The 15,934-nt window shown below is 38.7% G+C and overlaps 1 protein-coding gene across 8 annotated transcripts in view; it reads left to right on the plus strand.

Annotated features, from left to right (window-relative positions):
• The window catches only part of ASPP (Ankyrin-repeat, SH3-domain, and Proline-rich-region containing Protein), a 302,304-nt gene that overhangs the window by 267,165 nt on the left and 19,205 nt on the right, over positions 1-15,934 (plus strand). For all 8 annotated transcript variants that reach the window (XM_069503952.1, XM_069503953.1, XM_069503954.1 and 5 more), the window contains 2 exons: positions 344-470; positions 11,646-11,818. In XM_069503952.1, the coding sequence (XP_069360053.1) occupies positions 344-470; positions 11,646-11,818 (300 nt within the window). The remainder of the gene's footprint in view (positions 1-343; positions 471-11,645; positions 11,819-15,934) is intronic.

The raw sequence follows: 15,934 nt of genomic DNA on the forward strand, positions 1-15,934 counted from the left end.
AATATAAAAGGAAAAACTGACTGACTGATCTATCAACGCACAGCTCAAACTACTGAACAGATCGGGTTAAAATTTGGCATGCAGATAGCTATATTGACGTAGAAGTCCCGCGTCCGCTAAGAAAGAATTTTTGAAAATTCAACCCTAAGGGGTTAAAATCGGGGGTTGAACTTTTTGTAGTCCACGCGGATGAGGTCGCGAACATAAGCTACTTAGTATCGGTACAGAAGTAGAATACAACACAAGCTGTGTAGTTAGCCCTAGAACAAGGAACTCCATCAGCTCAGTCTTCAGCTGTTGACCTACAACGGCTTCAGGCTCTAATTTTAACTTTTCGTTACAGGTGGCAGTAGAAGGCGAGCGGTTGCGAAGGCTACGTGAAAGGGTCGAAGCGCAAGAACAGAAGTTGCGGAGGCTAAGGGCGTTAAGAGGGCAGCTTGACAGGAACAAGCAAGCGAATATCGCTCTAAGTAAGTAGACATAAAACCTTCACTAGCAGAGGAATCACAGTCTATCACAAATTTTTCACTATGAAAACGCTGCAAATCTGAAACTTCTAGGCAGACCCACTTCACCTTAGGCTGCATCATCACCTACTATTTGGTGTGATTGCACTCAAGCACAAGCCATTATAATTTTGAAAAATACTTTGAACAGGTAGATTGGTAGGTATAGCCTTGTTACCATTACATATCTACCTATGGCGCGTACCTACTCAAAAGTTCCAAACATTTTTTTCAGGCTAACCTCTGAACATGAAAAAGAAATGCGATAAAAAAAAATCGAGCCCCATCGTTGTGTTTTCGTAGGCAAGTACTACCTCGTAGGAATTTTAAAACCATAGTGAGATTTTAGCTTTTCAAAAATAATAAAAAATCAGCTCAGTTTTTGAAATCTGGGCCTCCTGTCTTCTGCATTCTGTAGATGATAATTTATTATGTGTGGCGCAGCGTGTCATTATTCGTTCCTATAGGCATCTACCATTCATCCGATTGCGATGAAACTTTTTACAGTTGTTGTTGGGATGATGATGAGCGGGTCTTTTCCGTTTGGCCGGAACGGCCAAGCGGGGGTACGGGCCTCGAGGCATGGCCTCCTTACCCGGGTGGGGCGCAGGGCAACTTTGTGCCCTGGTGACTGTTTTTAAGTCGGAATTACACCGACTTGGGCCTGCCAATCTTGGCTTATGGCCCTAGGGGACTTGTTCTGTTTGTTTGTTCTCCGCGCGCGGGCGGCGGCGTTCGCACTGTCGCGCGCGGAGATGTTTTCGGTCCAGGGTCGTCAATCCGAGGTCGATCTCCGCGCGACGGCGTTAAGTTCGCCGTCGAGCGCGGAGACGAGGTCAAGTCCGGTGGGTCTCGCGTCGTCGTAATCGTCGTCGCTTGGATCATTTGCGTTCTGCGACAATGATGGCGATCGCAGGAGCTCACGAGGTAGTTGACGCCCGGTCGGCGGTCTAGGGATAAGTGGAGCGATGCCGTGGAGGTGCTCGTACGGTCCGTTGTCCGCGCGCGCAAACATGCGCCGCGCGAGTGTGCGGACGTACTCCTCCACGGTGGGCGTCTCGAGGTCGCGGTGGATGACGTCGTTCCTCACGTACCTCGGAGCTTCCACGATTAGGCGCAGGCACTTGTTTTGTTGGACCTGTAGGCGGCGTCTCTGGTACTCTGAGCAGAATGAGTACCAGGCTGGGGCCGCATACGTCAACCGTGAGCGGACATAGGCTCCGTAAATTCGGAGCTTGGTCTTCGGTGAAAGGCTTGAGGCGAGGACCTGGCGCAGCATCGACGTGGCTGCACGTGCCTGGTTGACGGCGTGGTTCACCATGGGAACCATGTGCAGGCTTACGTCGATATGACACCCCAAGTAGCTATGACACCCCAAGTAGCTGTTGTTGGGACTTACAGCAAGGTTTCTGACACCTTCAACCTGCAATAGGTGGCGCGAGAATCGTTCTTATAAAAAGACTAGCTTATGCTCGCGACTTCGTCCGAGTGGACTACACAAATTTCGAACCCCTATTTCACCCCCTTAGGGGTTGAATTTTAAAAAATGCTTTCTTAGCGGATGCCTACGTCATAATAGCTATCTGCATGCCAAATTTCAGCCCGATCCGTTCAGTAGTTTGAGCTGTGCATTGATAGATCAGTCAGTCAGTCAATCTTTTTATATATTTAGATATTGCAACGCATGTCGCGCATTAGCTATATATGTTGTAAAAATCTCCGTATATACATATATGTAACAAATTAGTACTTATCCACTTCGCCCCAGCAATCGATAGGTCGTTTGTTGCCGTCCACTAAATAATAAACGCTTAGCAGACTGAATAATAAACCTAAACCCAGTGTAAACCTACTTAGTATCGATTTTATTCGCTGACATTTACTTGAACATGTTGCTATTGTGACCTTCTTAATATTTTAGCCTGATTACTGACTATAAGAATTGATGGATGCCCTTAGCATACTAATAAGATCAGTCTAATGAGCACTAATAACTATTTCCTCTTGAAGTAGGTAGCTAATGTTTACTTGGACCAAGGTTTTTAGTTAGTTTTTTGTTGGGTCCTACGTATAGCGTCCTTTTTGAAAAAATACGTTTTTGATTTTTACGTTTTTTGGCGATAACTCAAAAATAATAATTGCAACGATTTTTTAGAAACAGGACTGCAGTAATACGAAAAATATAAAATAATTCCAGCTACACATGAACCACACGCGTCACATTTTTTAGCATAAAAATGCAAGTGAAGTCAGCAGCATCGGACGCATCGTAGCATGTGTGAGCAGAGGACACGTCAGTGCTGACCAAAACCTTTCTTCGATGCCCCTTGCGGCCGGCTTTCAACCTTCAGAATTAAAAAAATATTTGATGTGCCTCTTGCTCTTGAAACTATTATAATATGCTTTTTGCGTAGTCTCATGATAGTTCTACGAACACCTCAAAATATATACGATGGAAAATACCAAGTGGAATTTTTCAAGTTCGTCTGTTACGTGAAATAATTAAAAATTCAAAGTGTTATTTTGGGACTCATAAAGCTCACCTGGGGCACTGTCAGCTGTCACAGAAATATTTTACTGCCCTATTTACGCACCGGACTTTTTGCACGAAACTTAATTAAAATTAGTGATAATAAAACCGGAGATAATTGCGAGAGAGACGCAACTACACAGGGTTCCGTGAATTCTGCTAGCAAAGTTCATGAATTTTATTATAAACTGGATGATGCCCGCGACTTCGTCCGCGTGGATTTCGGTTTTTAAAAATCCCGTGGGAACTGTTTGATTTTCCGGGATAAAAAGTAGCCTATGTCCTTCCCCGGGATGCAAGCTATCTCTGTACCAAATTTCGTCAAAATCGGTTGAACGGATGGGCCGTGAAAGGCTAGCAGACAGACAGACAGACAGACGCACTTTCGCATTTATAATATTAGTATGTAAAGTATGGATGGATATTCGCCTGTGATTTCATCCACATGTTTAGGTTATCTTGTAGGAAACCTTAACAAGTAGCTCATATACTTTTCGGTTGTGTAACTATCTACAGGTATGCATTTAAAAAATGCCGTCAATCCGTTTCTGCGTGAAAGAAGGACAAAACAACAAATTGGCTTCATTTCCAACATTATAGTTTTTAATGATAATCATAAATATTATTATTAAGAACAACGATAGTAGGTACACTATCACGTCGCATCGTGATTTGAGGTCTGTTTTTGGCACGTTTTTGGTTACAGGAAATATTAGTTTCGTTTGAAGAAACGCAATATTCACGCACTGTTCACTTTTTGAATTGCGAGTCATAAATATTCCCCTTTACCTTGAACACTCATGATTCAGATATCACTAAATGTACATTTTTATTTTAAGACTAGCTGCCCCGGCGAACTTCGTACCGCCTAACAGTCGATTCAATTTTTTAAAATTTTTCTCTCCGTAAGAACCATCCCCGTACTTCAAGGAATATTATAAAAAAAGAATAAGCGAAATCGGTTCAGCGGTTCTCGAGATTTGCGATCAGCAACACATTTAGCGATTCATTTTTAATAATATATAGAAGTTTTATAATTACGTGTTGAGCCATTTAATGTTGAGAGATATAATAAAAGGACACCTTTACCTAAATTAACTTTTTGACGTCTCGTTTAAAAGTTTTTTTTGATGTTTTCTTTGAAGTCGTAGTTCCAACGTTTTATTCCAAACGAAGTTTATACCGCCGACTGTTTTTACTGTTAATTATTCCAATCTAGATTTGGCACGCCACCAGAAGGTATAGACTTTTGGTTGAGGGAACTAAGCAGAAAGTAGGCATATTATGTATGTGTAACATCGACTTGGGTGGTAAAGCATCGAAAGTTGCTTTACCACCCAAGTTGAATGTTATTTGCATATCATAAAACTACGAAAAGTCTATTTTCGCTTACGCTTTCACTTAAAAAATATGGAAGTTTAAAAAAAATATTTCTAAAAAGTTCGCTATATAAAACCAGACTAAAAACAAACTAACTCTCATATAACTTTGTCCTCGTGTATATCTTTATTCTTTGCAGATATTTACTTGCTTCCTAAGAACTTTGTAAATATGACCTACTGTATTTGCGTACTTTTTATGTATTTGTAAATTCATTGTTACAGAATTTTTGACTATCGCCGAACTAAAATACTCAGTTTCATTATTACCGTCTCGACGCTTCGAGGTTTTAGAGCTTCTGAAAGTTAAAAATAATAAAATACGGGACACAAATCTGGCTTAAACTAAGAGAGTTTTTTACAGAATAATCCCAAGTAAGAAGTACAGTTTTGGCTCAATAATTAGTGTTTTATTTATCTCAGTATTTCTACAAAAAGTTTTACAAAATTTCAAATGAAAATCCGAGTATGACTAAAGTATTTTAAGATATTATGTTCTTGAAAGAGAAATATTGTAAGTAGCTACCTTAAATAGTATGAGTATTTCTTAACATTTCCTTGAGCACCTTTGTTTTCCCGGGATAAAGGGATAGTGTAAATCACTTTGAATAGTCCTTGCCTGCTTGCGAAGTGCGAAAATCAAGCTAATCGACTTAGCTGGTTCTAAGCTGATTAGCTCGGACAAACAGCCAGACATAAAACGTAAAACTATCTGTTTTAGTAAATAGTCATTAATAAATATCAGTTATTTCAAAACCACACACCTACAAACACATTGATCTTATTTAAGTACATGAATTTTATTGTGTAGAATGTATGTAGATAGCATTGCTTAAGTCTTATAGGCATTTAAGCTCTATAGGGCCATTGTTTACGATTGGATTTGAACAGTTTTATATTTTGAAAGCACTCCCGAATATATCGTTTTATTTACGTTCGGAATAGCATCCAATTACTTAAAAGAAAACTTTGTTCAACGAATATCATTCGCTAGATGAGTGTGCTTAAGAGGGAAATAAAATAAAGCTTTGTGCTATACGAACGATTAGGGAGAACACGTTTTATATAAGAAGTGGTATGGTTACAGAGCTTTCGGCAATTAGCGTCAATCCTCTGGGGCTCTCATTATTCCAAACCAGTAAGCTATTAACGCTAGTAATATATAAAAGCGGTGATAGCCTAGTAGTTAAGACATCGGGTTCTACTCGGGGGGGTTTGGGGTTCGATTTTTTAAATACAGATACAAGTTAGCCCTTGACTCCAATCACACCTGGTGGTAAGTGATGATGCAGCCTAATAATGGAAGCGGGCTAACCTGGAAATGGTATGGCAGTTTTTATTAAATCCACGTAGTGGACAATGATAACTGGTGCGCTTTGGTTAGATGCGTGTAATCATATACAGCTCAAACCACTAGGTCTAGAAACTTTTGATTGACGTAAACTTAAAACTTACGCCGGATCCAAACGCGCCCTTTCAAACTCCAACAATAATGAGTATAGTCTACATGAAATAAACATTTTCCTTTTCAATGGAACCTACATTTTAATGGGTAAATATGACAAATCGACTATTTTTGTACCATTCCTCGAGTGACAAGGTACCAGTCACGCAGCAAGTTGTGAAAAATCAATAACATTGATGGTTTCAGTCGCGTGTTTATAGTTTCATGTTGATTGTTAGTAACTTATGCGGTCGTGCTTATAAGCCGTGCCTTATTTTAGTACCAATCTACTATTGACCCGCGAGTTGAATGCCGTTGGGCCCGAGTTTTATTACTATTTGAGCAATAAAAATCGATCAAATAAGCGAACTAGCAACACTTAACGAGTCTTCACAAAAATATTTTTTCAGTGTGAATAAAATTAAATGTCTTCCATGCTAATCTTTTTCTAAACATATAAAAGGAAAAGGTGACTGACTGACTAATCTATCAACGCACAACTCAAACCACTGGACGGATCGGGCTGAAATTTTGCATGCAGATAGCTATTATGACGTAGGCATCCGCTAAGAAAGGATTTTTAAAGTTCAACCCCTGAGGTGGTAAAATAGGGGTTCGAAATTTGTCTAGTCCACGCGGACGAAGTCGCGGGTTTTTTAAAAATAGAGATAGCGATCAAACGAGCAGGCGGGTCAACTGATGTTAAGTGATTACCGCCGCCCATGAACATTTGCAGCACCAGAGGAACTGCCGATGCGTTGCCGGCGTTTCAGGAATATAATATTGGGAATACGCTAGTATTATATAAAATGCGATAGTCTGTCTATCTGTTTGTCTGCTAGCTTTTCACGTCCACTCAGAATTAAAATATTCGATAGGCCTATAGGGCTTATAGATACAATTTCATTAAGTTGTTCAAGAGTGTTTAAAGAAAGTTCAATGAAATTGAGAAACCGTAAACTTGGTTTGGTCTCAGTCCTAACTCAGTTTCTGGGCGGCTCTCTTTATAAAATGTTACATCACATTAAACTGCAGCCGTGCAGTACGAAAGTAGGTACTTACTTGTTAGAAAATCTATTTCTTCTAAGACGTGAGCTTTTACTTAACGAAGTTTCGAAGGAAGTGGAAGGAAAATACGTTCATTCCGATAGAAAACAGTTTATACGCTTCTTCTTAGCTGGAAATAAATTACGGATTGAAGCTTAATTAAATACATAGTAGATTTTAAATCGAAGGTAAAAAATATGTAGACAGTTGTAGCGTAACGCCAAAAACCAAAAATCATTAAACATGTGAATATTTGATTGGTCGTTGTACCTACCTATGTCAGAGTGAACTAGAGTGAGGCAACTCTCGGTTTGATCCCGAATCGGAGGATATATTAGTCTATGGTAACGTGAAATCAAAGAAAAAATAGGGCTTCTTTAGGTCTATACTCACATTTGATACCTGCCAGTGACGTCGACGCCTCGACGTTTTATTAGAAGTTCCCAACTGTCGTGAACTATGCCTATGAGGCTATGTGACGAATGTTATAAATGTGTTTTATCTAACGCGTTACGTTTTATTCGCACTGCAGAAAATCGTGTAAATCATTTGAAAGATTTCCACATATCCATGAAAAGTCAAACAAGTTCCTCTTTATTATGTGGCCATTGATGCAAATGCAGCTTAAGATTTTAGGTTCCGAGTCAAACTCAAACTCAAACTCAAATTATTTATTCAGAATTGGTAAATTTTTTGTCTGAAAACTGATTGTCGTAAATTTTTATTTGTAAGATGATGTGATAATATAGTGGTGATAATTAATACGTACTTAAAACTAAAGCTACAAGGGTTCCAAAAAGGCCCAGGTCTGAGAAGAGCCCACGACAAACTCAGCCGGGTATTCATTTTATTATCACCACTTTACAAAATCACTTAGAACACAAAGCTGTTAAGCAACTCATTCCCAAGCTTTCTTATCATTCAAATAATCCTTTACATTGTAATAGGATTTTTTAATGAGTTTACGTTTTATGAAAACTTTGAACTTGTTGAGAGACATCTCCAATATGTCTTCTGGAAGCTTATTATAAAAACGTATAGTAAACGTAACGTAAGTAGTCAGATTGACTTTTTTTAAATTCTAGGCACCTAGTATCTAGCTTTTATTTAAGAGCTTTCTTCTTTACAAGGCTACGCAATAGATAGGGCCATTCTTATGAAAGAAAAACTAATTACTACGTAGGTAGATACTTATACCAAGAGCGGATATTTATGCAAAAAACGTAGCTTTTGTTTTCTACAGGGTAAGGAAGAACCATAAATAATTTCACTCGATCCCTAAACGTTTAGAGATCATTTTTCATGTTACCCGTTGTGAGTGTGAATACCCCGTTTGTTTTTACTTGTAGTACATCATTTTGCGTCAGTTAACGTTTTTGTAGTTAATCCACGGGGAAATTCTAACATTTCCAACTAAAAGTATCTACAAACCCGTTGTAGTGAGCCTCCCTTTTATTTCATAAAGAAATGGAAGACTTCTGATTATAGATATAAATAATAAGCCTCAATAGCTCAACGGGTAAAGGAGTGGACTGAAAACCGAAAATATCGGAGGTTCAAACCCCGCCTGTTGCACTATTGACGTACCTACTCCTAGCACAAGCTTGACGCTTAGTTGGAGAGGAGAGGGGAATATTAGTCATTTAACATGGCTAATATTATTTTTAAAAAAATCCCTTGGTAGTTCCAGGAGAAGTATGCACCTATGTTTATTTTAATGGAGATTATACATAGCCTCATCTAACATCTGCCTGCGGAGGACCCTCGAATACTTCGGTCACATCGCAAGAAAGAACGCCAGTAATATTGAAAACTGCATAGTGAATATTGGTCACTGGGAAGATCAAAGGAAAAGGACCTCGCGGACGTAGCCCGAGAGAAGCAGTCACACCTATCTGCGATGCAATAATCCACGCGGCAAAAAACAGAGAGAAATGGAAAAAAAATTGTAGCAAAGATTGCCTCTAAGGGGAGCCACGATATTAAGACCGACCCAGGAAGAGAAGACGATAGTTCCTATATCAAACTTACACTATGATGATGATTATAAAAATACCTAACGTATAACTCAATCTGATGACTTTTTTAACTATTTCGATTCTATTTTTGTACGACACGAAATAGCTGTTAAAACGTTATCGCTTTCGGTGACATTAGTCCATTTAGTGTTCTTTCAGACGTGCCACGAATCACAACAACATCACAGCGGCAAAAATGTCGCTAGACATAAAATTGTATGAAAACGTTTTGTTTATACCCCAAAATTTATAGCCTCTTTCAATTGCTGTCTCAAGCGTTGTGGTTCGACGACATCGCGGCCACCGTACTTACCTTTTTTAGTACATATAATTAGATTGGGATCTATAGAGCGTACGGATACGTAAACGGATTTATGTCTTTCACATAGATCTGCCTTGTTTTAACTCTTTGAAGAATGAGCAGAAAGTCAAAGTGCGCTCTATAGATCAGCCTTAGTGCCTCCGACAACTCAACTTCAGAAAGCTGAAGGCTGACCGGGCATTTACACACGATTTTTGGCGACATTTTTGGCTTGTAGAGTGGTGTGGGTGTGGTGGCCCGTCTGGATATACACTTGCGATTTCGAGTTTAGTAAGAAACAATTTCTATTGGTATGTTTGTAGTGTGGTCCGACTGAGTAGACACTTAGAGCAGGAAATGTAGACCAATTTAAACGGGTCGTGATACGTTCGCATCAAACTGCCTACGAGCTACGCTATATGACTGACGCCCGGGACTGGAGCGCAAACAACTCTTTGTTTCGATCGACTTTTTATTCATTGCGATTTTGAGTTTATTACCAAAACATTGGCGCAGTAGAGTGGTTGTGCTGTGGTCCGTCTGAACACACACTTAGGGCAGGAAATATAGACCAATTTAAATGGGTCGCGAACGCGATACGTTCGCATCGAACTGCCTACGGGCTACGATTTGACGCCCGGGGCTGGGGCGCAAACGACTCTTTGTTTCTATCGGCTTTTTATTCTTTGCGATTTCGAGTTTATTATGAATATTGTATCGCAATCTGATTGAATTTATTTTCAAAATATTTAGAACCCGGATGTTACATTTTACGCAAGTTCGGACTTGCCTTTGCACAAGTTTAAATTAACTTTTAAACGTTCGAATTCCTTTGCCTTGGAAACACAATTATTGAAGTTGCTTTCGGAAACTCTATCAAATACGTAAACTGATTGTAAATATAATTTCGTACAATTCTTTTGTATTTAAAGGTTTTAAAGGCTTTTTAAGAACTTGAGTTTTTATGAATTGATGTGTGATGAATGAAATGATGTTGTCGAAGTAAATTGTAGTAAGTTTAGTGTGGTTTGGTTTCTTAATAAAATAATGATCTGATGATACGGACAATATTCAAGGCTTGAAATAAAAAGTAATAATGAATGAGTAATAAAAACAAATAATGTTCTTAAATAAATAATTTACAAAATAAAATGCAATTGCATTGGATAAAGCGGTTTTCATCAAATCAATCTATCTATTCAGACTCAGGGTTCAAAGAGGGCGTTTCAGATAAACCCTCTTTATTGTCTTCTGTAATTGAAAGGTCGGAGGTATTTCCCTTGGAGCGCTGAAATTGGTCGCATCTGGCCGATTTCACTGTGGAATGACATTTTTTTTTGCTTCGAATTGCCTTTTATTGAATCGTTGTGTGTGGGGTATCGATCATTGTAAAAAAATACTGTTGTAGGTCAACAGTAACTTCCTACAATGACCGATACCTATATTGATTTAAAAAAATCAAAAAATTATTTCATGTAGAATGATTTTACGACCTCCCTGGCGCAGTGGTAAGCGCTGTTGTCTTATTAGTGGGAGGTCTCAGCTTCGATTCCCAGCAGGGGTTTGGCATTATACAATTTCTCAATTCCTGGTATGGTCTGGTGGAAGGCTTCTGGCAAAGCCGTGCCGTCCAGCAATTTAGCGTTCCGGTACGATGCCGTATAGAAACCAAAGGGGTGTGGGGTTTATTAAAAAACTGTACGGAAAGCAGATTCTACCAAGAAGAGCAGGCAAGAAACTCAGCAGTTACTCTATTTAAATCATATTAAATTACAATATTATCTGTGCAATTTACTAGACTATCTTGTGGGCAACTGAATGCTCAGCCAGTCAGCCAAATTAACGACCAAGTATCAAGCTAGATGCAATGTTTGACAGAGCGTCCATACCACAGAATTCAGAGATTGTTGCGGCGTAGATGTTAAGCGAAATAGAAAGAAAGAAAGAAGGAAAGAAAGAAAACTTTTTTATTTGATCACGTCACTATGAACACTACAATAAACCTAAAACTAATTTAATTAACTACATAAACTTAAATATTATAAAAATATTCATGTGTGACCAAATATAGGTCTCCCACTCAGCATCATGCTGCAGCAAACTACAGCGCTGGTTTTCAGTGGGAGCCTTACTATAAATACTAGTGCAATAACGATTGTAAATCAAAGATTTACAGTTTAATATACGTTGCCCTGAAATTCAAAGTTTGAAGGTCTAGGTAGATACATCAGGAATCTTCATACTCCAGCATACTCTCCTGGCCAACTAAGAACTGCAAATACCATTTCTATTTTCCACAGCAGTTAAATTTTAAACATTCTGTGGTCTGCATTAAGAAATTTAAAAAGACGAACATCCTACGCACGTAGAGATCAAGTTAACTTGTAAAAATAAATAAAATGAATTTCTCTTTCTTCCAGCTAGTGACTTAGAGTCAATACGAGCGCTATTCAATGAGAAGGAGAAGGAGTTGTCTGTGGCGGTGGCGAAGGTGGAAGAGCTGACGAGGCAGCTGGAAGAGTTGAGGAGAGGCAGAGTCCAGCCCGCGCCGCCTTCCGCTCATGAGCTTGATAAGCTTAGAAGAGAACTTATGGTAAGTGGAAAGCTTGATAGGTATCAGCTTCATTTGAAAGCTATTGGTCTGAGTGGATCTTACACAATTTATTATGAAGAACGATGTTAATTTTGTCGGTATATGTCCAACTACAACCACGATCACGATTTCTTATTGACTTGAGTGCCCGCTCGAGTCGAGCGTTAGGCCCGGTAACCATCAAAGCGGAGATATTATGTTTAGCAGACCAATCAGATTCTTGATAAATGAGAAAAATTATCACGTCATCTCTCAGAAATCTGATTGGTCGACTGAATACATCTTTGCTCCAGGAATTTATCAGGAATATCTATCAGTTACCTTTTCACGGCCCATCTGAACCGACATTTGGTATTGTACAGAGATAGCTGTCATAATATGTAATCATAAATTAATTATTGGTTTCGGTACGCTTGTAATTTACCTACAGATAAATCTGAAATGTCAACCTATTACAAAAATAAAATGAATTTAAAGAGTAAACATGCAAATTGCAATGTACAAATAATATGACTGAAATTGAAAACGCTGCGAGCTATATTGTCAATTTGGATCGAGGTCTATCTTGTTTGTAAAATGAGAACATACAACATGTACGTGGGACGGCTATTTTATTATGGAGATAAAGGATTCAATAAAAAGTAAGCCTGGCCGCACATTGACTACTGTCATCACCTGAGCGTCTAGCTAATTATTGTGGTTAAAGAATTTTATTCCCAAAATAAATTAGATGATGATGATGATGATGATGGAGATGGACAAACATTGTATCGAGGCGTGCCCCAGAATGTACAGAGATGATAATATTATAGTTGATTTTTATATTATAGAGAACACTTTCGTTGTCGGGTCGTGACACTAGGCCTGAAAATCAGCGCTGCAGTAGTCAAATACTGCAGCATCATGCTGAGGCAGAAGCTTTTTCAGCACAAACAAGACATCATTTTAGTTTTTAATACTGTCGAGCTCGTAGTTCTAAGTCTACCTAGTTTTAATTTTTTTTTTAATTTGTAACATTTTTTTTTTTTCGTTTTTTCTTGTTTTGTGAGGCGAATAAACTTTTATTTATTTATTTTATTTATATGTGCCATTTAATAAATGTACAGAGATGATATATCTGCCATTTAATAGTAAAAATCTTCTATTTTAAGAAAAAAAAAGTCGCATGTTGTTTTGCAGTCATGGCAGTTCACGATAGACATAGTTCAGCCTGGGGCAAGTTTTGACCATCCACTGATGAGAAATTATATAGTAACAAACTTAAGCTAACTTTATCTTTCGGCACAGCGCGGTGGTACGCAACAACACGATCGTAAAATAGTAGCGAGTAGTCTAATATAAAATTATGTACCTGGCGATGCTCATACACATTGCCGGCAGGGCCGGACTCAGCTATTTAAAATCACAAAATCTTTCAGTTTCTTTTAGAAAATGTTTATCTTACTATTTTTTATATTTCTGTAGGGTAATTTACTAAACATAAATACTTTAGCAGCCATAGCTTATAAAAAATGACAGTCTATAACTATAGATAACTAAACTATATTTAAAGTATACAAGACACTTATGTAACTGCAGAGTGCTGGAGCCTGGAGCGAGTTAAATCCATACACTATGCCCATGGGTTTGGTTATACTTAGCTCATCACGCTAGCCAAGCATCATATAAGCATACTTACTTTTAATAGATTTTTTTGAAACTTGTGGGAATGTAAGTCTACAGCGAAGCACAGAAATCACGAGCTTTTATATTTTGCCAACCGTATACAGATCACCGATTTTTTGTAACTAAGAATGTTTTGTCTCAGGCGACAAAAGTCAATGAGCGCTCAGCCTAATGAATGGATTGAAGTGAGGTGTAGGGTTCCATTTTAAATTGATGCTCAAACAATTTAACCCTTTGAAAATATTCTAACCAATTGTATTATTTATTTGGCCATGAATAAATAGATTAGCAGAATAATTGTAAAGGAATTTAATCCTATATATTATATTTGGCTGAACGCACAAAGGATTTAGGAAATTCTGTGAACCGAAAACATTCTACCGAATTTTGCGGATAATAATATCAATGGTATGTAGCTTTTAGGCCTTAAAGACACATAACGCGTATCGATAACTCGTCCAATGCTTTGCTAGAAGTTGTATTACAAAAATCTGTATGAAGACGAAGGCTGCGTAGGCTCCTGTAACTGCACGATGAGTTAAGCATGCTTTATACGATTTCTTTTAGGTTCCTTCTTGGATATATTACAGACTGAACACACGTATGCGCGCATTCCATGTGACATCCTACTATGCCGACTCCTGTAGCCATCTCGCATCAAAAAGAGTACCTACAATAGTACCTACTTTGAATAAATGATTTGAATTTTGATATTTTAAAAATAAAAGGAAAAGTTGACTGACTGGCTGACAGATCTACCAACGCACAGCTCAAACTACTGGACGGATCGAGCGAACTTTGGCATGCAGATAGCTATTATGACGTAGACATCCGCTAAAAAGGATTTTTGATAATTCATACCCTGAAGGGGATTTTTTAAATTTATTAATCACAGAAATTTTAATTAACTATATTTAAAATACACAGATCGCCTTCCCCTAGAAACTGTAGTTTATGTGTTTATGGTAAAACAAGGGTTTGAAATTTGTGTAAGTTAATCCACGCGGCCGAAGTCGCGGGCATAAGCTAGTTTTATAATGTATGTTTAAGATAGCATATAGCTTGGTATTATTTACTACGTGTTACGTTGTTATAAATTAGGTCATGAAATTGACTTTGGTATCGCCTGCTATATTTATCAGTACAAAGAATCATGACCAGTCGCAACGTCGATACTCGCATAGCTGTCTGCAGCGAGAACTGCGCCAAGTAGGTTGCGGGCAACCACTCGCATGCACTTGATACACATAATGAGTTCTTTACTACAGTGCGACAAGGCTCTCTTGGCATCTGAATGACATTGACAGGGGGGCGCTGTTGGAGAACAAAGGCTTAGAATATTCAAACAAGAACAAAGGGGACACTTGACGGCAACGTTAGTTCTGATTGTCGCAACGCGCCAAGATAACTTTGTCGCACTGTACATGTTGACAAGGAACAACAAGCTAGTTCTACTATATCATCATCATCATCATCATTAACAAAACCGATAGACGTCCATTGCTGAACATAGGTCTCTTGTAAGGACTTCCACTCGCCACGGTCTTGCACTGCCTGAATCCAGCGACTCCCTGCGACTCGCCTGATGTCGTCCGTCCACCTATTGCGGCAGGGTCTTTCAACGCTGCGCTTTTCGGTGCGAGGTCGCCATTACAGCACCTCGGGGCCCCGACGTCTGAAGTGAAGCTGAAGTGGCAATGGCGTAGTTTGAAAATCGATAGAAGTTGGGTTTTTTTTTAAATTCAGATACAAGTTAGCCCTCGACTGCAATCTCACCCGGTGGTAAGTAATGATGTTATCTAAGATGGAAGCGGGCTAACCTGGAAGGGGTATGGCAGTTTTTATTAAACCCGCACCCCTTTGATTTCTACACGGCATCGTACCGGAGCGCTAAATTGCTTGGCGGCACGGCTTTGCCGGTAGGGTGGTAACTAGCCACGGCCAAAGCCTCCCACCAGACATATAATCTCTAGAATTAGAGGCACTAGGGCAAGCGTGCATCCGTCTTAATTTTAACTACAAATAATATGGGAAGAGGCACTCTTATTTAGGCACAAACCATGAACGAATGAAAAATCTTTATTTTATGTTGGCCAACTTATAGCACTTATGACAAGTCTAGATTCTACAACCATGTTTCACTCCTGACACCGAAGTATTCTCAGGACTTTTTATGGGCGGTTTGTATGGGCACTACCCACGGATTGGGAGTAGTCTGAGAGTAATCCAAAGTTGAGGTTTGTGAAGCTCCGTAAAAACTAATCGTCAATTCAATAAAAATAATTCGTCGTAATATTTGAAACAATATAAATATTATACTATAGTGAAGCCAAATAAATCTTACCTACTTACTCTCTTACTTATTTAAAAGTAAAGCAGTAGCTCGAACGAAGCAAAATTCAGTCCAACAAACAAGCCATCCTTTCAAATAATTGTATTGGACTTTTTATT

The sequence above is a fragment of the Maniola hyperantus genome, chromosome 16 (genome assembly GCF_902806685.2).
Source record: "Maniola hyperantus chromosome 16, iAphHyp1.2, whole genome shotgun sequence".
NCBI lineage: Eukaryota > Metazoa > Arthropoda > Insecta > Lepidoptera > Nymphalidae > Maniola > Maniola hyperantus.